The sequence below is a fragment of the Chlorocebus sabaeus genome, chromosome 2, assembly GCF_047675955.1.
Source record: "Chlorocebus sabaeus isolate Y175 chromosome 2, mChlSab1.0.hap1, whole genome shotgun sequence".
Classification (NCBI taxonomy): domain Eukaryota; kingdom Metazoa; phylum Chordata; class Mammalia; order Primates; family Cercopithecidae; genus Chlorocebus; species Chlorocebus sabaeus.
The window spans coordinates 62,532,532-62,557,095 of NC_132905.1; the positions used below are offsets into that span (position 1 = coordinate 62,532,532).

General features: G+C 46.1%; 1 protein-coding gene and 1 long non-coding RNA gene across 3 annotated transcripts in view; one reads left to right on the forward strand and one right to left on the reverse strand.

Moving 5' to 3' along the window:
* The window catches only part of LOC103215742 (uncharacterized), a 58,076-nt gene extending 52,462 nt beyond the window's left edge, over positions 1 to 5,614 (forward strand). Inside the window, exons 3-4 of the long non-coding RNA XR_490286.3 lie at positions 2,924 to 3,103; positions 4,583 to 5,614. This is a non-coding gene — a long non-coding RNA (uncharacterized lncRNA). The remainder of the gene's footprint in view (positions 1 to 2,923; positions 3,104 to 4,582) is intronic.
* The window catches only part of LOC103215761 (signal-regulatory protein beta-1-like), a 40,231-nt gene that overhangs the window by 5,218 nt on the left and 10,449 nt on the right, over positions 1 to 24,564 (reverse strand). The window contains exons 1-5 of one of the 2 annotated variants that reach the window (XR_012090293.1): positions 12,039 to 20,290; positions 10,908 to 11,228; positions 5,512 to 5,820; positions 1,386 to 1,712; positions 253 to 362 (exon numbers count right to left, since the gene is read on the reverse strand). Coding sequence is in view for 1 of the 2 variants with exons in the window: in XM_073008883.1 (XP_072864984.1) it covers positions 256 to 362; positions 1,386 to 1,712; positions 5,512 to 5,820; positions 10,908 to 11,228; positions 12,039 to 12,063 (1,089 nt within the window). In the remaining variant the exon portion in view is untranslated. Of the gene's footprint in view, positions 1 to 252; positions 363 to 1,385; positions 1,713 to 5,511; positions 5,821 to 10,907; positions 11,229 to 12,038; positions 20,291 to 24,564 lie in introns of those variants that run through there. The other variant, XM_073008883.1, reaches the window with a different exon arrangement.

The window sequence follows — 24,564 nt, forward strand, 5'->3', positions numbered from 1 at the left end:
CCCCCTCCCCCCATCTCCAGGGTCTCAAAGAATGGAATTTGAAACCTTTCCACCTCCAAGGCACTACACAATGCATGGAGTTGAAAGACTCTGGGAATCCCAGAAAACATTTGGAGAAAATAAAGAGTGTTCACAACCTTCCCTTGAGGCTGGATCACTCTTGAGGGCCCCAGTGACTTTGTGGGCTTGCCCTGTAAGCCTCTTGCCAGCCTGTCACCCACTCCTGAAGACTAAGGCCCATCCTATGCTCACCTGTCACAGGTTCCACTTCCTGCAGATGTAGGTCGCTGTGAAACTCATCACCAGCAGCACCTTGAGGCCCAGGAGGAAAACCACAAAGATAAGGGCAGGCATCTCTGGACCTAAATGCCAAAGGATAGAAGGAGCCATCACATGGGGGCTCTGTGAGTTTAAATGCCTTCTCTGAGGTCATGTTGTCAAGAAGTTCCAGAGCTTGCAGGTGGCACCTGATTCTGTAGTTCTCTCTTGGAAATAAGAGTTGACCTTGACCTATAAGCCTTACCTTGAATTTGGCTCAACAAATGCTGATTTGAATATCTGACACATATCAGCCACTGTGCAAAGGCTTTAGAGGCACAAACCTAAGTATAATAGAATCAGCTCCATGTCCCAAAGGCCTGTGGTCATTTAATATAACTTGGCTACAATCTTAAGAGTTTGGTATCATTAGCACCATTTTCTAGATGAGTAAACTGAGGTTATGGGAAGGTAATTGACTCAACTGCTTAAGTTTACAAAGCTGTAACTACTGGAAACTAAATTTTAAAATAATCTTACCTGAATTCAAATAATAGGTATCAATAGCTGACATTTATTGTAGACCGTATGTAAAGTTTACGTGTATTAATTCATTTAATCTTCATAAAGACGATGAATTAGGAACCTCTTTTAGACACTATCTACAGATAAGCAGACTGAAGCACACATGGGTGAAGTGCCTGTGCAAGAATCAAGTCGAAGAGCCTATTCTACCATTGAAGCAAACATCACGCAAACAGGTTTTATGTGCTGGCAAGCTCGCCTCCATATAACTGAAACAAATATTTGAAACAAGACAGCTTTGCTGACAACCACCTCAGAAGCACCAGTAGTGAGTGCACTAAGCTGAACTCTCTCTTGGGAATTTTGAAGGAGATTGAGCCAGGAGATCACTCTTTCCACAGAAATTAAAGAATCTTTCAGGATGGCCAGATTTAAAGGAATCCACCGGCCAGAAACCATTCCGGTTATTTAAGGAATTGCAGACTCTCAAGTGGGATAAGACCTCACTGATTATCAAGCTCTCCCTCCTCCCAGTACCTTCTGAAATCCACTCAGGATACAGAAGTGACCCCAGGTGCTCATAGAAGAAGACATGAACTTACCTGTGCTCCCAATGGGCTTATAAGCAGTGTGGGCTCTTGTGGACAGTATGAGATTGGCCCGTTTGGGAGGCTGTCCCTCATGTTCCACCATGCAGGTAAGCACCCGCTCAGGCCCCTGCACTGATGCATTCACCAGCAGCAGGTTTTCCAGGGTGTAGGACCCATCATCATTCTTCTTGAATGTGGGTTGCTCAGCGCCTTTGAGTGTATGGCAATCCTCTAGCCAGGTGAGGTGCACGTTTTGTGGATAGAATCTTTGCACGAGGCAAGTAACGGCCACCAAGCTGGAGGAGGTGGAAGACTGGAACACTGTCACTGTAGGGGGAACTGACAAAGCCCAGAGAAAACAAATAATTATTGTGGGAAGCCATCTGTAGGTGCCTGAAAGCTCCTTGAGGATGAAGTCATCTGCCTAGGCCTAACCAGAGCCTGCCACAGAGGAATATTTTAGGTATTGGTTAACAAATGCACACATAAGGAAATGCATGATTGAATGACAGTGAAAATTCATGAGTGAATGCATGCTTGGATGGATGGATGGATGGATGGATGGATGGATGGATGAGTGGATGGATGGATAGATGGATGGATGGGTGGGGGGGATGGATGAGTGGATGGATGGATGGATGGATCGATAGATAGATGGATGGATCGATGGATGGATGGATGAGTGGATGGTTGGATGGGATTGATGAAAGCCATTTAATCTTTCTTTTCTTTTTCACTTTGGCCATTAAAGATGAAAAGATGAGGTATGAATTCCACTGAAGAAGCTACAAATCATTTAACTTACTCTATGACTAGATAAATTTAAGATTTGAAGATTCACAGACTCTAAGTCTTAGAAGCCAACATATTAAGATTGCACATAGGAAGGAGCTTCAGATTAGAGAGGTTAAGTAACTTGCCTGAGGGCACAAATAGCAAAGGTGGGTTTACACCAGAGACAGCAGGTTTTACCTTTATGCTATTCTAACACCCAAACTACAAGGCTATAAGCATTTATGATTCTAGGCTTCCAAAATTATGATCTCATGACTTCTAGAATTTTTTCAACCAGATTTTCAGCTATGCAATAGAATGTATTCACAATAAGGAAAACTGGACAAATTTGAAATCTTATAAAACACTAAATATTTCAGTAGACTTCTTATGAACACACAACACCATGCAGCTCTAACAGTAAACTAAGGGTTGGTTGATCCGGATTCTGGTCCTCGCACTGATACCATAGCCAACTGTGAGACCTATGCCAGTCACTTTCCCTCTGTTTCTAAGACTCTAAAATTATGAAATTCTCTGAGGTCAGATCAGCTCTCGTGGGCCTAGTTAAGAGAGATTTCAGCTCTTGTTCTCGGGTAGAGGAAGCAACTCTTTTGGTAGTGAAATTTGAAGGAGTTACAGAAATCCAACTCCCAAATATTTTATCATCCTCAACCTCCCCAGACTTGTAAAATTTTATCAGTGATGTTGCTAATGGCAGCTGAGGCAGACACCCTCCTTGAGCTTGTTACCTGAACTTAGTGTTTCCCTTTCAGCACACCAGGAGAGCACAGGGATCTCAAGAAGAAAAGAGCAAGGCCTGAGAATGGAGGACTCCGGGTGTTGAAATCTTGGTAACTGGGGTGGTGCCCGTGGAGAAGAGGGCAGGGTAAGGTGCCTCCACACAACTGCCATGGGTTCTAGAAGGTGGCAAGGACCAAAAAGTATAAAAACAGGTAAGAGGCTGAGATGGCCCATTTCAACCGCCAGTGAGTTTTCCTGGCTGTCTGGTGTCAGGGCCAGTGTCGGGAGGACAAAGGCCTGAGCACAGCTGATGACAACTGCTCCCATCCCCTGAATGTCAATGTTTGAGGCAGTGTGCATGCATTTTCTTATTTAATTCTCACAAAACCAAATAATGTAAACACTGAAGCTACTTGGTATCAGAAAAAAAAAAAAGTTCCACTTAGAAGCAGCCTATACAAAATCAGGCCTCAATTTCATAGAAATTGTAAAAAAGGAATTGGTTGGAATGTCATCTTGAAAAGCATTTAAATTTTTAAAAATTTACTTAATGTATATTTGCATACAAATATAGAATATAATTGCGAAGAGGCACCATCTCTTAGAAGAATAAGTGTTAGGAGTGGATGGAAGCTGGCATGGTTTTTTCTGAGAATTTATACTATAGGACCAACAAATCCTTCATTTCAAATCTCACACAATCATTAAAGAGTAATTTTGAAAAATCATCTGAAATTATTTGAGTGTCCTATTGATTTTCATAGGGGTCTCTTTTAATCCAAGTGCTCTCTTTTGAAGTGCCCACAGTATCATTAGCATCATGAATTTTTTCTTATTATTATGATTCCATTTTTAACAGTCAAAGGCTTTGCCTGTGATCCCTGCAGCTCCCCAATATCACCTGCCTCAACTTCTTGAAATACAACTTTTGCAAGATCTCAGATTGCACTTTGCAATGAATATGGATTCAATTTGCACAAGATGGTGTGAGGTTTGCCACACTTCAATCAAGGCAAGACCAACCCTATAGCAGAGGGTTTCTGGGCTCCACGCCTCCTCTCCCAGCTGCCTGACCTCACTGCAGTGGTGCAAAGCAGTACCACTCACACTGAGTCCCACCTTGGGCTTCCAAAACCCTTTCCTCTTCTCTGCCTGGGATTTCTCTCTGTAAACATGAAATGCCACCTCCCAACTGCAGGCACATCCCCACCTCTCCTCCTTCATGAGACAATTCTCAGGCATATTCTACCCGGTTCTTCAGAGGGTATCCAGTGTCATTGGGCCCCAGTGGTCCACAGGGGCACCCAGCTCAATAACTCACTCTTTCTTGGCTGACTCCCTACAAAGCTAGTATCTCTCTCCCTGCCCCTGCCCCCATCCCAACCTCTCAGCATCACCCTCCAACCACCTGCCCCCAAGTCCTGGGTGCAGGCTTTGCTTTCAGGGGAACTCAAATAAAGACAGCCATAAAGATATTTCCATGAGAGGAAGCACAGCCCTGAGATGCATGCAGTGTTGAATAGGGAAGGGCTTGGAGTGGGAGCTAATTTTATATGTAATCAATTATTTTTGAAAATTTATATTTTCTATAGCTTTTGCTTTCTCAACACAATTGTCCTAGCTCCAGAGAATTACATAATAAATACTCAGATAAGGAAGATTCCCTGAACTATCCTTTCTCTGTTTTACAGACAAAGATACTGAGGATGGGAGAACATAAGCAACTTGCAGGAGATCCCATAACTGGTAAATAGAGCAGAGTTGGAAGCCGGAATTCACGCCAAGGTTTCTCACTCACCAGCTTTACAACCTTAAGCAGCCTTCACTTCTTTGAGCCTCGGTTTCCTTCTGTAACTCACAAATGGCACAAACAGTATAGGGCAGTTCTACACATTAAAGTCCATTCACACGAGTGTGCCTTACTGTCTGTGAGCTGTAAATGTTTGAGACATTACTACCAATATCTTCCTCCATGTAATAAGATCTGTGTACTTCCTAATAGCACACTTCTCCCCCTATTTGGTGAATGAGAAAAAGAAGAGAGACATATTTTGTAGATTTTAAAGTCCAACATACCTTCAAGGAATTAATTTTACTGCTACGCAAGCTTGGACCACTCACTTGCCTTCTCTAACTTTTACAGTTGTCAGAACAGTGGAAGGAGCATTAAGATTTCTTCTAGGCATGATACTTTATGACCTCATGGAATTCGTGTCAGCCAAGCATTGGTTCAACCCATCTAAAGACATCATAGGCCCTAGAATTTAGTTTCCCAAGCCCTTCAAATCTTCTTCATATAAAATAATGATAATAATAAAATTGAATTCCCAGAAGATATCCTGTCTCCATTTTACAGATGAAAGAAGTGTTCTGAGAAGTGCTGTAAATAATAATACCAACTAACAACAATTGCCACTTCTGAGTAGTTAGCATGAGCAAGGCACTGTCTTAAGCACTTTACAGGTATTATTTCACTAAATTCTTGCCTCAATCAAACAAGGAATGTGCTTGCTTATCTTTGAGGGTTCTTCCTCATTTTTCATTGAGGAAACTGAGGCTCAGAGAAGTCCCCACCCCATCTCTGCACTGCCTCAGCTGAGCAGAGAGAGAGAGATCTTACCCCGGAGGTACTGGTCCAGGCCAATGGTTTTCTGGAAAAACAGCGTCAACTTGTGCTCAACATGGCAAATGACATGGGAGAATACATCATCATCCGTCAGCAGGACAAGCACACTGCTGGTCACATTGTAGGTGTATCCACTGTACTGGACGCTGGTCTGGGGGTTTGGGAGCTCGTGTTTGTTTTTAAGCCAGGTCACAGTAACCTGGTGTGTTGCGAACCCTGAGGATGTGTAGGTCAATCGGATCCTTGTGCCAGGCTCAGATCGCTGAAGGGGGCCTTGCAACTTGTAAGGCTGCACACTCCGGCCTGCAAAGATAGACCCCTCCCATGAGAGGGCGCAGAAGTGCCTGAACCCCGGTGCGAACAAATACACAGCATCTGCCAAGAAGCCCATTGCTTCCTCTTTCATAAGATGTAAAGGTTATGTTCTGATAGGAACCAGTTTCCAAATCTGGTATCAGAGGCCAATGAAACTGTAGAATGGGCAACAGCAGTTTGTAAGGAGGTAAACTCCTACAGATACTGCATAGTGGACACTCACTTCGCACTTACTCTGCCTACAGGCTCTTCCCTAAGTCACTGAGTTCTCACAGCAGCCCTCAGAAGTGGGAGCTGTTACTATTCCCATTTCACAGATGAGGAAACTGAGGCCAGACAGGCTAAATAACTTGTTAAAGTCCACTAGACAGTGGCAGAGCTGGGATCTTAGCCAGGTAGTCAGGCTCCAGGGTCAGCACCCCTTACTGTCACTCAGCCCTACCCTCAGTCTTTGAAAATGGAAGAGAACCTCACTTCTCAGAGGCCAGGTCATGGAGAAGACGTTAGAAGCATAGAGAAAAGGTTAGGAGCACAGGCTTTAGGATCTCACTCCACCCAAGTTTCCATTTCCAGCTGTCCACTGGACCCCAAGCAACTTAACCCTCAGAGTCTCAGTTTTCTCATCTGTAAAATGGGGATGATTTGTTTTTTATAGAAGAAGAATGGCTTAAATTTTATAACAGTTATTCATCTCATTTTGATATCTGGAGTATAATTAAATTCAGACTTCCTTTCTTTAGCCATTAGGTTTGATGAAGTACATTTTTCTTTTCTTTCTTTTTTTAAATTTTATTTTACTTTAAGTTCTGGGATACATGTGCAGAATGTGCAGGTTTGTTACATAGGTAAACCTGTGCCATGGTGGTTTGCTGCACCTATCAACCCATCACCTAGGTATTAAGCCCCACATACATCAGCTTTTGGTCCTGAGGCTCTCCTTCCCCTCACCCGCTGCAAAAGGCCTTAGTGTCTGTTGTTTTCCTCCCTGAGTCCATGTATTCTCATTATTCGGCTCACACTTATGAGTGAGAACATGCTGTTTGATTTTCTCTTCCTGCATTAGTTTGCTGAGGATAATGGCTTCCAGCTCTATCCACGTCCCTGCAAAGGACACAATCTCATTCCTTTTTATGGCTGCACAGTATTCCGTGGTGTATATGTACCACATTTTATTTATCCAGTCTATCACTGATGGGCATTTGGGTTGATTCCAAGTCAAGGAATTAATTTTACTGCTTTGCTATTGTGAGTAGTGCTGCTATGAACATACGCATGTACATATCTTTGTAATACAATGATTTATATTTCTTTGGGTATGTACCCTGTAATGGAATTGCTGGGGTAAATGGTATTTCTGGTTCTAGATCCTTGAGGAATCGCCACACTGTCTTCCACAATGGTTGAACTAATTTACATTCCCACCGGCAGTATAAAAGCATTCCTGTTTCTCCACGGCCTCGCCAACATCTGTCATTTCTTGAGTTTTTAATACTTGACATTCTGACTGGTGTGAGACGGTATCTCAATGTGGTTTTGATTTGCATTTCTCTCAGAGTTAATTAATAAATTAAGGGATGTAACTAAGTAGAATATGTAGCACACAGTAATCACTATATAAATGGTAACCATCAGCACCATATATTCACAATGACCATCCAAGGAATTATTAATCGTATTTTTAATATTAACAGATAAAGAAAAGGCTCAGGGAGGGTTAGTGACTCATCCAAGGGCCTCACAGTGAACAGAACTGACATTGTAACCCAGGAGTTCTGACTCCAAGTCAAGGCCTTTTTCTGTTACTTCATAGCTGCCTCTACTTCTATATAGTTGGTTCTATATTAAATGACCTTTAATATTGTCCTACTTGCAGCTCAGCTCTAGGCTAGGCACTATGGAGACTGCAGTCACTGCAGATAACTTGCTATGGGTCCCATTGTCCAGATGCCAGGCAGGAGTCAAAGAAAAGAATCTTAAGCAGGGCTCTTTGAGGTGGGTGTAAGAATTGTCATTGCACCGATGGAAAACTTGACTCAGAAAGGGAGTTGCGGCCAGGTGCGGTGGCTCACGCCTGTAATCCCAGCACTTTAGGAGGCTGAGGCAGGTGGATCACCTGAGGTCAGGAGTTCAAGACCAGCCTGACCAACATGGTGAAACCCCATCTCTACTAAAAATACAAAATTAGCTGGGCGTGGTGGTATGTGCCTGTAATCCCAGCTACTTGGGAAGCTGAGGCAGGAGAATCACTTGAATCCGAAAGGCAGAGGTTGCAGTGAACTGAAATCACACCATTGCACTCCAGCCTGAGCAACAAGAGCAAAACTCCATCTCAAAAAAAGAAAGGGAGTTGTTTTGTCTTAGGTCACATGACTGGGGACACTGATCTGTTTGACTCCGAAGTTTGGCCACCTCGAAACATAAGAGCCAGTCCCTGCTTCAAGGATGTGAGAGTCTAATCATGGAAGATGGGTATAAATGGAATAAAACCCCAGGTTAGGGGACTTTCAGAACACCCTTGTAGTTTAAGTACCAATTGTGAGAACTGAATGGCATGGACAAATAAGACCACACAATTCAGGAAGAAATAAATATCAGAAATATCAGAAATAAATATCAGAAATTTAAAATTGAGATTTGAGAAGAGACTTGAGATAACACTAAGCTTTGTATTCTCAGGCAGGATAGGAAAGAAAAATGCAGAAAAACACATTGAATTTTTGAACAGACATGCCTGCATTCTAACCCCAGCTATGTTGTTTGGAACCTCTGAGACCTTGGTCCCCGTGCTAGCTCTGGGCTCTGTTGTAGGTTCAGATAACATATTTGAGGATGCCTAGTGTGCAGTAAATGCTCTACGGGTGTCAGCCAGTAGGAACAGAGACACAGTGGGGAGTGCGTAAGAGGTGAGGGTGCTGATGAAGGCATTTATGAGCCAGGTTGGGGAAGGATAGCTGCAATGCTTTGTTAACACCAAATAGAAAGGGGCCTAAATGCCAGAAAAGGAAGGGGCTGCCCTTCCCCCTGCAGAGCATGGGGCCCCACAAAGCTACATAGGGGAGCCAGTATAATGAAAAGGATGCTCCCAGGGGGTTAATGTTGCAGCAGTGGGCCAGATAGACTGTATGCAGGCAAAAGAGAAAAATAAGAGAAGAAAAACCCAGCATGAGTCAATAAAGAAATATTGTAACTTGCTTCTGATCAGAAAGGACCAGTTTCCAGTTTTTCAACCAGACCTGTGTATCCTGCTGGGTGAGTGTTTTTCTTATTTCTGCTGGACAACAGACAAAACGGCACGGAGAAATTGAAAGCTGAGTGGGATCATTCTCCTTAAGAATTCTTACAGCAGCCAGATAGAGGCCAATTCCGTCAGGGAGAGAGAGAAGGGGAAGTAGAAGGCCCTGGTGGGAAGACGGGCTGTTGTTGCCGGTCCGGCACCCGTCCACCGTTGCTCTGGCAGTGGCCTGCACTGTAATACTCGTACACAGAGGCAAACACCCTCACCGCCCAAAAGGGACTGTCCTTTCTGGCTTCATGTGGTTCTGCAGAGCTGTGAGTCCATATGCTGGCTTACTCCTAGTTCGCCAGGCCCGGCCAATCCTAATAACCTCCACCCACCCTCTCGGACACTGTCTGCCCCCACCACCCAACAGGCCCACTCTGGACCGGTAATTCATTCTCCCAAGCTGGGCCAAGCTGGACCAAAGGAAAGCAGCCCGCGCTCTCTGAATCTGAACTGCCAGCAGACAGCTCCCTCTTGTGGGGAGAATCATTTGAGGACAGAAAGAGTGAGAGAGATCACAGGTAGAGGAGATTCCAGAAGGCAAGGCCCGCCAGAAAAACTATCAGCAGAACCAACAGACAACCCACAAGATGGGAGAAAATATTCACAAACTATGCATCCGACAAAGGTCTAAGATCCACAATCTATAAGGAACTTACATAAATTCACAAGTAAAAAAAAACACCATTAAAAACTGGGCAAAGGATGTGAACAGCTACTTTTCAAAAGAACACATATCTGCGGCAAACAAGCTTGTGAAAAAATGTTCAACATCACTAATATTAAAGAAATGCAAATAAAAACCACAATGAGATACCATCCCACACCAGCCAGAATGGTTATTATTAAAAAGTCAAAAAATAACAGAGGCTGTACACCAAACTCCCCCAACACACAATTTACCTATATAAAAACCTGCACATGGGCCCTGAACCTAAAATCAAAGTGTAAAAACAAAACAAAAAAAAAGGTAATATAAAAAAAAAACCACTCAAAAAAAGGGAGAAAGTGAAGAGGACAAGGAAAAAGAGAAGAATGGAAGGAGAAGGAAAGTGAGGGGGAAAAGGAAGGGAAGAGGAGGAGGAAGATCTGTTCTGACCCCGTGTAAGGGTCTGCCCTGACCCTAGGTAAAGGCCTGCACTGACTCAAAGGGCCTGTCCTGACACCATGGAAGTGCCTGTTCTGACCCTATGTAAGGGGCTGCACTGACCCCATGTAAGGGCCTGTCTGACCCACTGTAAGGGCCTGTGCTGACCCCATGTAAGGGCCTGTGCTGACCCTGTTTAAGGGCTTGTTCTGACCCCATGTAAGGACCTGTCTGACCCACTGTAAGGACCTGTCTGACCAACTATAAGGGCCTGTCCTGACCCCGTGTAAGGGCCTGCACAGACCCTCTTTTCCAGCTGAATTCAGAATTCTGGCCTCTCTTTAAAGGTGCCATCCAGAAACTTTCAACTGTGCCAGTCTTGATTAATAGCCTTTCTATAAGGCACTTTGGTGCTCAGCAGTCCTTAATCTCTGCCATTTCTTGCAGTCAAGTGTTAAGGTGGAGAACTTTCAACATCAAGAATGCATGGAATTAGGGAAAAGAAGTCCCACCCTTTCTTCTTGGGGAGGGTGTGGAGGAAGGCATTAGGAGTGGAGTTTGGGGGCGAATGCGTGAGAGTTGTATCACCAGCTGAGGGTATCCTTCCATCCTTCACCATCACCTGATGCCGCCCTGAGTCTCCGACCCTCCCCAGCCATGCTGCCCACAGGGGATGTCGAGAGGGGCTGGGTCAGAGGCTGCACCCACCTTTCCCCTGCCTGTGCACCTGGCCTTGCAGGGTGACATTGGCCTTGAGCGGGGGCTGCTCATCGTGGACAACCCAGCAAGCAAACTCACGCTCCTCCAGCGTGACCTCTGCCTGCCACGTGTGCTCCAGAGAGTATGTCCCATCTCGGTTTCTGGTGGCCTGAGGGGACGCCAGGGTCTGGATCATGCGCCTGTTCTCCATCCAGGTGAGTCGCAGGTGGGCGGGATAGAAGTGGAGGACGTGGCAGGTGAGATTCACTCTGTCTTGCACACGTACACGGGTCCCAGAGGTTTCAGTGGTGATCTTCAGGGTGGGGACAACTAGACAGAGGAATAGGAAGTAAGATCTGGTGAAATCAGCCCCTGCCTGTGGCCACCCATGCTTTCCTCTCCCAGGGACCAGCCTCAAGGTCTCTCGCCTTTTTGTAAAGAATTTTTTCTTGTATGCACAATGTAAAGCAAATAGGGCTAAATGTTAATATTCATTAAATATGGGTAAGGATACAGGGGTGTCTGCCATATTCTGTGTTTTTGAAGTATTTCATATCAGAAAATGTAATTTTAAGAATTAGTAAAAGGTGATGCCCATGAGGACGGAGACTTTATTTTGCTCGTTGCTGCATCCCCAGCACTGAGCACAGTGTCTGGCATACAGTGGCTATTCATTATTACTAAATGAATAATAAACATTTTAATTAAAAAACTGTAACAATGACATTAATAGAACAAAGATGTTTAGAAAGGGAATCTGGGACCAGATAATAACAAGATGAAACATTCATAAGTAAGTTACTGCATGCCAGGCACTGTTATGTGTGTTTTATAAGGAATAATTCATTTACTCTTCACAGGACACCTATGAAGTAGGTCCTCATCTTATTCCTATTATACAAAGAAACTGGCATTAAATAGTCACATAACTTGCAAGATCCCACAAGTTGTAAAGTGGCACAGCTAGGATTAAAACCCAGACAGTGAGCCCCTGGAACCTGCACTTATAACCACAATACACACGATCAGAAATCAATGAAGAATTTCATTTCTCCATTTATGAAATGAGGCTTTGGGCAAAACCCCTGAAAGCTGGATGCTTCCAGGGTTAATGTCCACCCCACCCGACTGCCCATTCACCTCGGATCACTTGGGAGAGATTCATGGTTGTTTTCAGGGGCTCTAACAGGGCCCTGTGGGTGACTTCACAGGTGATCTCAGATGAGACATCCTGTTGGGTCAGTGTCACCCATGCCTTGCTGGTGATGAAGTCATTGCCTTCATTGTCAGGCACCAGGCGCTGAGCTGAGGCTGGATGTTCATCACTGTCCTTCAACCAGGTAACATTGAAGTCCCGGGAGAAGTCCTTGGAGTTGAAGGGACCAGCAGTACAGTTGAAAGGCACCGAGTCTCCAGGGCTTGTCCTCTGAGATGGACCAGTCAGAGAGATGAAGGGCTGTCCAGCTAAGGAAAGAGCAACTGTGACTACACACTGAGGGTGGGACACACCCCACAGGCACCAGTGGCACCAGAGCTGTGTCAGGCCCGGGGGACCTACTATGTGCTGTATCTGGTTCCATCTTTAGGCAGCACATCAGCACTTGATCAAAAGAAAACAAGCAAATGCAAATGTGATTACGACTGAGCCCAATGCCCTCAAGGAAACCCAAAGAGTGCACAGATGGAGAATACGGGGAGGACTTATTCTAGAAGGGCAGCTGGGGAAGAATTCCTTGAGGAGGTGACATATCATTAAGCTGAAACTGAGGAATGAATAGGAGCCAGCCATGGGAAGGGACAGAGGAAGGACATTCCAGACAGCAGGGATAGCAGGAGAGAAGGACCTCGGGCAGGAATAGTTTGGTGGGCTTGAGAAACCAAGAAGTCTGTAGGACCCTAGTGTCATGGCAAAGAGGTCCAGAGTGAGAAGAGCCTGGGGACCATGGTGATAATCTTGATTCTATTCTGAGAGTGATGGGAAACCAGACAAGACTTTGATAGAGGGGCAAAGTGGTCTGATGTACATTTTTTAGAAGATAACTGGGGTTGTGTGGAGAATGGGAAGGAGGGTGGCAGGAATGGAAGCAGGGAGACCAGTGGGGAAGCTGGTACAGGCCTCCAGGCCGAGGTGATGGTTGCCTGGACTAGGGTGGAGAGAAAAGGAGACTCGAGACACATTTGGAAGATACAGCCCACAGGACTCAGTGACGGGCAGGATAGGGGGTGAGGCACAGAATGAATTATGGATCAACAATTCCCAGGTTTTCTCTAGAGCAGCTGTGTGGGTGGTAGCTCTACGCTTTGAGATGGGAAGAACTGGAGAAGGACCGAGTCGGGATAGGAAGGGAATGGTGATGAATCAGGATTTCCACTGTGAATGTAAGTTTATAAGGACTTGAATGTAAAGTCAAGAATCACCCCAACAGGGATGGTTGGCCCTCCTACTCGGGTCCCTCCCATCAACACCTCACTAGACCCCTGTCGTCTGCTTGCTTACCTCCAGTGACAGGGAGCGCTCTCCATGAAAAGCAGCTCCATTTACCCTCACACACAGCTAGGACTATGACAAAATATTTCCTGCTTCTGGGGTATAACCTGAGACCTGTCTCCCAGAATTTTTCCAGGAAAACTGCAGGATGAGACTCACCCCTCCTCCTAAGGACAGCCCTGCAGAGCTCTGGAGCAGGAACCTCCCCAAGTCTTCGCAGCATTCCCTGAGCCCCTGCTCTGCACCAGGTCAGGAGTTGGGTGCTGAGACCACAGAGCTGAGTCAGACAAAAACCCTACCCTTGAGAAGCATCTGGTCAGGTGCGGGGTAAAGGCAAATAAACAACCAATGACAAGCAGGATGACAGGCAGAGGGCAGCGCAAGAGGCCATAGGAACTCGTCCTCTTAGCACACAGCTCTGGAACCTTCTGAACTGTGCTCTGCCCTTATCACCCACCCTGCACACAGCACCATGTGGTTCAGAAAACACTTTCAGCTGTGTATGCTTCTTTTCCTCCACATCCCAGCTATGGGAGGCTGGTATTATTGTCCCCACTTTCAGAAGAGGAAACAGAGACTCAGAAAGGTCTCATGACTTGCTCAAGGTCACACAGCCTATCAGTGGCTAAGGAAGGAAGGTAAGAAGGCCAGTCTGACTTTGGGTCCAGGACTCTTCCATGCCTCCAATGCTGGAGGCTCCATCACTCTGGCGACTTATCTCTCTCTTTCTTTCTCTCTGTCTTTTCCACCCTTACACCCTTTCTGATCCAGAACAGGTAGCCACCCAGACTAGAGCTGACATCAGGAAAACTGGGAGGTGGGCTCTTCTTTTACCTCCTGACCTCCCCTGAGCCCCTCACCCTTAGGTCACTTCCTCCTCTGATCCCCTGGCTCCCACCAACTCCCTTTATCCACAAGGTCTACATTGAAGAAAAGATGAAAAATAGCACCTGACTGGCAGGAAAACAGTTCGGTCACGTCTTCTGAGCCTCAGTCTCCCTTCAGGAAGACACGGTGGCTGGATTTGGTCATTCCTGGGGGTCTCCTTGCCTGCCCTGAGGGTCTCTCTGGACAGGAATCAGGACTCACCTGTGAGTCCCAGCAGAAGGGTGGGCAGGAGGGAGCCCAGGGCCCACCCAGGTGTGGTAGCCATGGTGAGAGACTCACAGTGCTCCTGGTCTGTTCCCGGTGACAACCACTGGATAAGGCCCTGAAAGAGCCCAGGAGCCACTGACCAGCCTCTGACAGCCTGGAGCAGACCTTATACTTCCCAGTTGCTCACCCCACCCCATTCCCTGCCATGCCTGGAGCAGAGGCTTGAGCCACAGTGAGAGAAGTGGTCATTGTGGCCAAGGCCGCCTTCCAAGCCCCAAACCTTCAGGCCTGTGGTGTCTAGCCAGCGAGGCATCTGGAGCCTTTCACTGGCTTCCAACCTCTCGGATTCCCCATGAGCAAGACAGGGAAGTGGTTGAGCTCTGCCTCAAGCTTCAAGCCACAAAGCTGGCCTCTGATAGGCTGAGCCTTGATGTCCCTTCTCCTGAAGGTTCCTCCATGCTGAACAAGCAGCATCAAAAGCCTGCCCTGTCCCAGACCCAGACATGGCTTCTGGGAATGCAGAATGGATCAGACATGGGTCCAGAGGGTTGAGAAGTGAGCCTTGACATACACAACCACGTGCAACCAAGAAAGACTCTAGACTTTGAACCCCAACCCTTGCCTCACGGCTTCACTAGGCTTGCACAATGGCAGCACGGATTACCCGTGGCCCAGAATTGTCTACTAGGCTCCAAGTGGGGGAAACATGAATTTGAAACACAGCCACTAGTTTCCCTGACCTCCCTATGAAAACAGCCTCTCCCTTTGGTCTCTCCATTTCCTTACCCTGCATTACTTGGCTTTCCAGTGGTTAGCCCTGATGTATACTTATTCGTTTTTATCCACTTCCCTCATGAAAAATAAATGATTTGCCCTGAAGACTACTGATTTTTGTTCATGGCTGTAACCAGCAGCCACACAGTGCCGGGCACAGAATAGATACTCGGTAATAACAAATGAACCTTTGGGGCCAGGTATGATTACAAAGCAGCCAAGCCTGGCCTGCTCCCTGGCCATCCCATCTCTTTGGGGTCTGTACGCTCAGCTAAAGTGGAGGGAGAGGATAGAGAGGAGTTGTCAGCCTGGGGGAGGTTGTTACAGAAACTCCCCCTAACCTCACAACCCCCCACCACCACCCAGCCAAGCAAGGCACCCTAAAATGACTCCTAGATATTGGGTGCCTGCAGGAGGGGGAGGCTGGCTTCTCTTTTTCCAGGTGTCTCCTGAAGCAACAGTGAATTTGTTGATCCACCTTGATGTTTCCCTGAGCAAGAGAAAAAGGAACTGAAAAGAGACGGCAGGGTAGAGGGACGGGGTGGCAGGGCAGCAGCTCAAGCTTCCTCCTTGCAGAGTAGCAAGGGGGTGAGGTCCATGGAGAGATCCCCACTGAAAGGAGGGAGCTGAGCTTAGAGCATCCCACTCAAGAGAGATGACCACTGGCAAGAGGGCCTAGCAGTAAGAGACTGCAGCATGGACTCCAGCGGGGAGCTGTGAACCTGGATCAGATCATGCATAAGAGAGACTGTGCAGCAGACTGTGTACCCCCACAGCATACACACATGGGCACACCCACACGCACATGCATGCATGCATGCACACATTCAGGATCCTCCTAGGAATCCACACCTGTGCCCTAGGAGGCAGCTGGCTTCCAGAGTCCAGCCATAGTGAACAGAGCATTGTTGAACAGAGCATAGTGAACAGAGCATTGTTGGGTAAAAGGTCCCTCTTTTTCCATCTTCCCTCGCAGGCCCTAACACACCAGATGATAGACAGACCCAATTCAGGGAAAGGAGGAGGAACAAAAGGATGCTTTACCTCCATCCCTTCCAGATCCTTCAGCAGGGACTTGGGGGCAGCATTGGGCTGGGGTGACGGGAGGAGGTGGATGCTGAACTAGACGTAATTGTTGGTATTTTCAACCAGACTAGTTTGGACTGGCCTTAACAGGGCCTGACACAGAATAGTTATTTTATTTTGATAAAATTATTCATCTACCCTCAGTTCCTTGGTGACACTAGCCACATTTCAGGGGCTCAATAGTCACATGTGGCTACTGGCTACCATAGCAGACAGTGAGGTCTTGGGTGAAACATTCCTTCATCAGGGAAGTCTTTTCTACCTAATGTCTCCCCGTGGGTTCAAATACGTCTCTTGCAGAGCATTTATCACAGTTATAATTAAATTGTTAACTTGAAACTAGTTGCATAATAATTCTTTCCCTTATTAGACTGTGGGCTCTGGAGCACAGGGACCATGTTCTTGCTCACTAGTGTAAATAAGTGCTGGATGAATGTTTGTTGGATGGATGGATGGGTGGATGGATGGATGGGTGGATGGATGGACCCATGGATAAACAAACTAGGAGGAAGGTATGTGCTACAGGGCAAGGGAAAGAAGGAAGCACTCCCACTGAGAAAGCAAAGAAGGCTTCCTGGAGGAAGTGGGCTTCTTTTAGGGTTCCTTTCTCTGCCCTCCAGCTTAATCATACCATTTACACAGAAGGAGAAGACTGGCGACACCCAGGCTAAGCTGCAGTGGGTGGGCAGCCATGGGCAGCCTGCCTTGTGAGGCTGGAAGGCTAAAGGGGAAGTGGTGAAGATGGAGTTTTCCAAGGGATGGCCTGAGGAATGCCAAGTTACCCACAGGGCTCACCCAGGCTGGGCTGTACATCCACTGCGTAAGGCTCAGCTTCCTCTCAGTAGAGTCACGTCAGTCTCCTTCCTTATTCTAGCACTGGCAAGAATTGGCTGTCACCTACTCTAATAGCATGACCTTTTATAGGAGCTGGGGACCTAAGAGCCCTCATCATGAATATGGGCCCCCGTGCTGGCCTAACAGGCTGAGGGACCAGAAAGGACAGAGAGCTGCTAGCTCTTCAGAAAAGGGACATTGGGCCAGGCACGGTGGCTCACACCTGTAATCCCAGCACTTTGGGAGGCCGAGGCAGGCAGATGACGGGGTCAGGAGTTTGAGACCAGCTTGACCAACATGGTGAAACCTCATCTCTACTAAAAATACAAAAATTAGCCAGGCATGGTGGCATGCGCCTGTAATCCCAGCTACTCGGGAGGCTGAGGCAAGAGAATCGCTTGAACCCGGGAGGCAAAGCTTGCAGTGAGCCAAGATCTTGCCAGTGCACTCCAGCCTGGGGACGGAGCAAGACTCTGTCTCCAAAAAAAAGGACATTGATACCCCTAAAATCCAACTCCTTGCTCCAAGGACCCATGGATCTTTTACCCTCACCCCATCTTCTTAGACTCATCCTCGACAAGCTGCACATGTCACTCTGAGCCTCCTGCGAACACAGGTCCATGTCTCCCCAACACAATGATCAGCCTCCTTGGGGACAGGAACCCTTCCTTGTCCACTTGCTCCATGTCTGAGACCTCACTGCCTTGCACAGCCCCTGACACTGAAGAGCCCCTGATCATGCATGTGTTAAATCAATTTGTTTGATTATTGATTTACTTATTCCTCCATCAGTTCTTTATAGAGTGCCAATTATGTAGCAGGCATCATTTGGGGCACTGAGCAAGTGAGCAGTGAGCAAGATAGTAAAAACAAAGGAATAACTAGGCAGTATAATTCCAGGGAGGTTAACTGGTAAGAAGAAAAATAAAGAAGGCAGGGGATAGAGAGTGGCGAGGGTATATTTTAGACCATGTGCACAGGAAGCCTTTTCTGGGAGGGGCCTATGAGCTGAGACCTGAATGAAGGAAGTGGAAGTCACAGGGAGTTCTAGGAAAAGAATGTTCCAAAGAGAGGAATGCACTTGCAGGGCAGGCATGAGCTGGGCATACGTGAGCCACAGCAAGGTCACTTGGTGGGAGCAGAGTGAGGGGACAGATGGTCATGGGAGAAACTGCAGGACTTGATCTTGGAGGCTGTGTGCTGATGAGGTAGGAGTATAATCTGTGTGCAATGCCTTGGGCAGAGAGCAGTACCGGAGCAGGATCCAGGTCGCAGATTGCAAACTCACACTCTGGTGGCTGTGTGTATGTGTGTGTTGGAGGAGGGACAGACTGGAGGTGGGTAAGCAAGGAAGCAGGGGAGAAGCAGCAGCAAGAGGCCACTGCAGTTGGGGATGGCTGGACACAGGACTCTGGAGCTGGGGGAGAGATGCATGATGGAGATGGGGGATAGATATTTGCAAGTTGTCAACTTGTGGATGGTTTCCACATGGACATTGCATAGGATGAAACCACCTCGGGAAAGAAGAGATCGGGGGAGAGGAAGAGGGGGAAGGAAGGTCCTGGGGCTGGGATTCTGATCTGGCTCTGCCACCAATTTGCAGGGTGAGCTTGGGCCATCTCTCTGGGCTTTGGATTCTACAGCTGGACATGGAGGGAACTGATCTAGGTGATCTCTAAGGATCCTTCTTCTTTGAATATTCACAGGCCTGCTTTCATTTCCTGTACCCAGGAGTTTCAGTCTGGGCCGGGGCTCCACTCACCCCACTGCTGAGCCTGCTGGCTATCTGACCCCTGCATTGCATAGGGCCCCACTCTCAGAGGGACCCGCACTTGATTTACTACTCTGCTGTTACTGTTTTGAAACATTTAATTATTCTGGACATGCTCTGCTAATTATGTGGCCAGTGCTACCATGTGCCTTGGTCTACTGCTGTGAGGTGAGGCAGGAGCACAACATGGCTGGTGGGAGGTCCCCCAGGTTGTTGGGTGCCAGGACCAAGGGCCCTTGCTGGACCCCTCTGAGAACTCCCAGTCCCTGCTCTCACCAACACCACCCTCCCAATGCCTCCCCAGACTCACCAATCCCAGAAAGATAACCTTGGCATTCCTGAACTTCCTTTTCCTCTTTCCTTCAGAAACTGATCAAATAGTCAAGCGTAAAGGCCAAAACCGTGGAATTCTGATATAGACCAGGATTTCCGAAGATACGAGCCATGGACTGACATGCAGATCACAGCCCCACCCCAGATGTAGAATCCTACAGAGATCCTAAAATCTGCAGTTGAACAAACTAAACAAAACAGCATTCTGACTGAGTTAAAACTTGAGAACTACTGATTTAAACTAGCGACCCAGATGAGTTCAGGATGATGACTTGATGGGGGCATTGATGCTGTCTGCACTGGGGGGTGGGGAGAAGGAGGGAAGCCAGGGAGAGATTAACTACTCAGCCACAGGCTCCTTGTCCTTCAGGTCTCAGCTCAAATGTCCACCCCAGGAAGCCTTCCCTGACTCCAGCACACAGTGAGCTGAGACCCTGCTCCAAGCTCCCTCATCTCCTGACCTTAGCAGAGCACCTATCACACCTTCTTATCATTGGTGACTGTCACTACTGCTAGACTGCATGCACCATGGAGGCCAGGAATGGGGACTGTCTTGATCTCCATGGTATCTGCAACACCTAGCACAAGATGTAGCACAAAGAAGATGCTCGACAAATACTTGTTCAATGAATGAATGAAGAGAGTTTGGACGTGTAGGGTCAAGGGAATCTTTCAGTCCTAAGAATCTGACACTTACCTTGGAGTGAAGGCTGGTTACTGCCTCTTGCCTGAGGAGACCCTATAGAGGGCTAGCACTATAATTCCCCTCCCCTGGCTGATCTTAAAGTGATGGGAAAAAGACTGACAGGGGAAAATTCAGACTAAGGTGTTAAAGGCTAACATACTATTTCACCCTTCAATATTGGTTGTGATTTCCAAAATGCTATTTGCTAACCCCACTGAGCATCTCACTGGGAAGATCCAAGCCACTGAGGAAAGAAAACAAGCAAGAGAGATTTAAGGGTTAAAGAAACTCTCTTTTGATATTTCACATCATCCCAACAAACTTCTCTGCTGCAGGAGATGAAGACTTCAGCCACTACAGGTGGACTAACCCCAGTGACCCCTATCTCCCTGAGAGCAAGCAGATATAATAATGGGAGATGACGGGTGAAGATCAATGCCTTAACCCCAAAGAATGGCTTTAATGGTGGACTTGTAGGTTGTCAGCACTTAGGTGGGACACATCTGTAGGAAGAGGAGAAGAAAAGGAAACTCAATGAGGTGATTTGCTTGATAACTTAGAGAGAGACCAGCAAGCCAGATAGGAACAACTAGGACCAATGAGGAAGTTACAAGAGGTTCATTTCTGCTTAAGAGAAGCAAGAATTTCCTAACAATAAATGCTGTCCAGCAACGAAACTGTGTATCTTTGGGAGGAACTTTCTTTCATCAGGGAAGTGTAAGTATAGAACTCCTGTTAGAGATGCTGGACAAGGAATCTAGTTGGACTAGATAAATGATTTTAAAGCCATAGGTCACAATGCTTTCATGGGGCATGAAATCAATGTAGTGGACCTAAAACAGCAATTTTTTAAATGGAAAAGATAGAAGAGAGAGGAAAGAAAAGAATGAAAGGGGGAGAAGGGAAAAGTTAGAAGATAGAATAGGAGGTGAGGGGAGGAGAGATAAAAGAAGAGGAATTATGTGAGTTTATCCCACATAGAAAAGGCAAGAACTGTTCACCAAAACTTTTCTCTGTGTGTGTGTGGGCATGCGCACACACACTGGGTGGCAATATAAAGTATATTACTAACTGTGGGTGATAGTCAAAAAGACTGAACACCTCAGGAAGTTGATCTCTAAGATCCTTCAAACTTTGCAGTTATGTGACATGAGGTCCTTAGGTTTTATGTATCAAATTATGAGAATAGGATTCTAAGATTCATTTATTTCTTTTTTTATGCATTTACTCCACATTTATTTATATCTATTTTAAGCCATACTGGGTGCTAGGGGCAAAGAGATACATTAGAATCAGTTCCTGCCCTCCACTTAAGAGATGGAGATGAACATTTACACAGATCATTATAATACAGTGTAGTATATGCTTCAGTAAGCATTTGGCTAAGATTTATACACCTTTCACCCAGCCTCCTGTGCGAACTGATTTTCTTATCTCCATTTTACAGATGGGGGAAAAAAAAAAATCAAAGCTCAAATGGTCACACAAAGGGTGAATCAAGGTCCACCCAGCAGAACCAGAATTTGAACCTAAGGCCACCAGGAGAGCCTGAATTTCTAACCGCTGGGCTCCACTGGGGTGTGAAGGGCAGGTGGATGGGATATGGAGGCTCAGAGAAGGAAGGCTGACTGCAGCAGCTAGGGGCGGGGTGGGGAAGAGGCCAGGGAAGGCTTCATAGCCAAGGGATCCTTGAGCTATGTCTTGAAGGAAGAGGACTTGGATGGCTTGACAAGGGGGCAAAGGTGTCACCTTCCATACAGCCAGCAGAAGCCGCTCAGCAAAATGTGTGTGAGGTAGAGCAGGCAGACCTGATGTGAACTTTCGTTCCAGCTTTTACTATCCGTGTGACCCTGGATAAGTCGCCTAACCCCTCTAAACCTCCATTTCTTCATGCATTAGATGGGAGTTATTATGAAATGAGAGATTACGCACCTAATGCATCTAGCATTAGCACAGTGCCTGGAAAATAATAGAAGCCTCATGCTAATTACAACCTATTTATAACAGTTTGCCGCTTATCAGCTGAGTAACCTTGAGCAAATTGCTAACCTCTCTGTGCCTCACTTCCCTCATCTTTACAATGGGAATCATAATAGCACTATCACATATAGTTATGAAAATAAAATTAATACACGTGACATGCTTAGAAGAGTATGAGGCAAAAATCATGTGGATGATAGAGGTAGGTCACTGTTAATACTTCTATGTGCTACACACCATGCAGAGAGTTTTACCACTTTATTTATTAATTAGGTTAACAAATGATCATTGAAGGTTTGCTAGGTTCCAGGCAATATTCAAGGTGCAGCAGAGAATACGAAGTAGGTTAGGACAAGGCTGGAACCCTGGGTGGAATTTGTTTGCTGGGGAGTGGGAGGGAGAATAGGATTTGGGTGGGAGGTGAGATAAGTGGTGAGAAATGAGGCTGGAGAGACGGAATGGGTCAGATCATAAAAATCGTTTTATGTCATGTTGTCCTATAAACAGTGGTGAGTCCATGGAGATTTTCAATCTGGGGGATTTTTATTCTTAGAATTTATGATTCTCCAGTTGTAAAACTCTATGACTCTACGTGCCAAAGTCTTTATGATTCCAAGATTATAGTCCTATGATTTTGTGACTCTTAATATTTCTTACTTGCTGTAGTAGATTGATATTAAAACTCCCCACAGTGAAGACTCTTGTTTTCAACTCTGACTTGCAAAGAACTCAGAAGTCATTACTCCTGACCTTACAACAAGAAAAGGCTGCATATGCTGAAAATCAGTGACTTTCCTTGAACCCATTAGACAACTGAGGTCGCAGAGCAAACTACCACCTAAAAATCTGGAGAGTCAGGTGAGTCCAGATAGATCTGATCCCCAAGTTCTGCTTCCCTGGAGCAATGCCTAAGTCGGTCAGTGGGAATGCTTATATAGTAACTCTGATGAATTGCCAAGGCTATGTGCAGACTAGCATGAGAGGCAGAAGCGTGAGAGGGAAGACCTCACACTCTTGCAGGTTTTTCATCCAGAAAGCTCACCAAGTTCCATTAAGAAAGCTCCCCACAGGGCCCCAGCAGGGAGAGGCAAAAGACAGCTATGTGTGAAGCCCATCCAGGATCTCTTCCCTCATCTCCAGAGGCAAGGACTTCTGCAGAGGGCACTTCTGAAACTCTATCCTCGCTAGGCTAAAGGAGCTCTGCATCACTCCAGGCCTCTCCAGACTTCCTGTCCCACCTAGGGAGGAAAAAAGTGGTGGCAGGAGAGGGAGATCTACCCCTGCAGGAAGAAGAAAAACACTTCTAAAGTCCACACTCCTGAAGCAAGAGGCCCACCAAAGATTGAGACTTAATAAGAGGATTAGGGAATTCCTCTGTCCTCCACACTCTAGCACATACCAATAAGGCTCCAGTAGAGTACAGTGACTTACAGCTGCAAGACACAGACTCTCTGGGGAGCTGTACAAAGGAAAGCTCCAGAGCCAAGAGAAGAGAAAACAAGGACCTTAAAGGAATTGGAAGTCTCTGATGCTTATAGTTACAACAAGCATTAAATGCTGCCCAACTCCTAGCCAGATTAGCATCAATCCTCACACTAAAGGTCTATTTACCTCAGTGTTTATTTTCTTATTCAACATGTCCAGGTTTCAGCAAAAATTTACAAAGCAAGCTGTAGAGGCTGAGCATCCCTAATCTGAAAATCTGAAATTTGAAATGCTCCAGAATCTGAAACTTTTTGAGGGCCAACATGACAACACAAGTGGGAAATTCTACACCTGATCTCATGGGATGGTCTGCAGGCAAAACACAGTCAAAACTTTGTTTCACGCACAAAATTTTAAAAATACTGTATAACTGGTTGCATTGGCATGCACCTGTAGTCCCAGCTACTTAGGAGGCTGGGGGCAGGAGGATTGCTCGAGCCCAGCAGTTCAAGTCCAGCCTGGGCAACATAGCAACACTCCATCTGTCTATATACTTTATATGCTCACACACACACACTCACACACAGTATATGTGTGTATTTTATACACATAGTACAAAATTTACACTATAATTTTATATGCATAGTACATAATATTAGTCCGTTTTCATGCCGCTGATAAAGACATACATAAGACTGGGCAATTTACAAAAGAAAGAGGTTTAATTGTACTTACAGTTCCACGTGAAGCCTCACAATCATGGTGGAAGGCAAGGAGGAGCAAGTCACATCTTACATGGATGGCAGCAGGCAGAGAGAGCTTGTGCAGGAAAACTCCCCTTGTTAAAACCATCAGATCTCATGAGATTTATTCATTATCATGAGAACAGCATGGGAAAAAACTGCCCCCATAATTCAATTACCTCCTACTAGGTCCCTCCCACAACACATGGGAATTCAAGATGAGATTTGATGGGGGGATACAGCCAAACCATATCATATAGTATAAAATTATCTTCAGGTTATGTGTGTAAGGTATGTATGAAACATAAATGAATTTTGTGTTTAGACTTGGGTCCTACCTCCAAGATATCTCATTATGTATATGCAGACATGCCCCCCCCCCCAAAAAAAAACTCTAGGACACTTCTGGTCCTAAATATTTTAGGTAAGACATACTCAATCTGTGTTAGTTC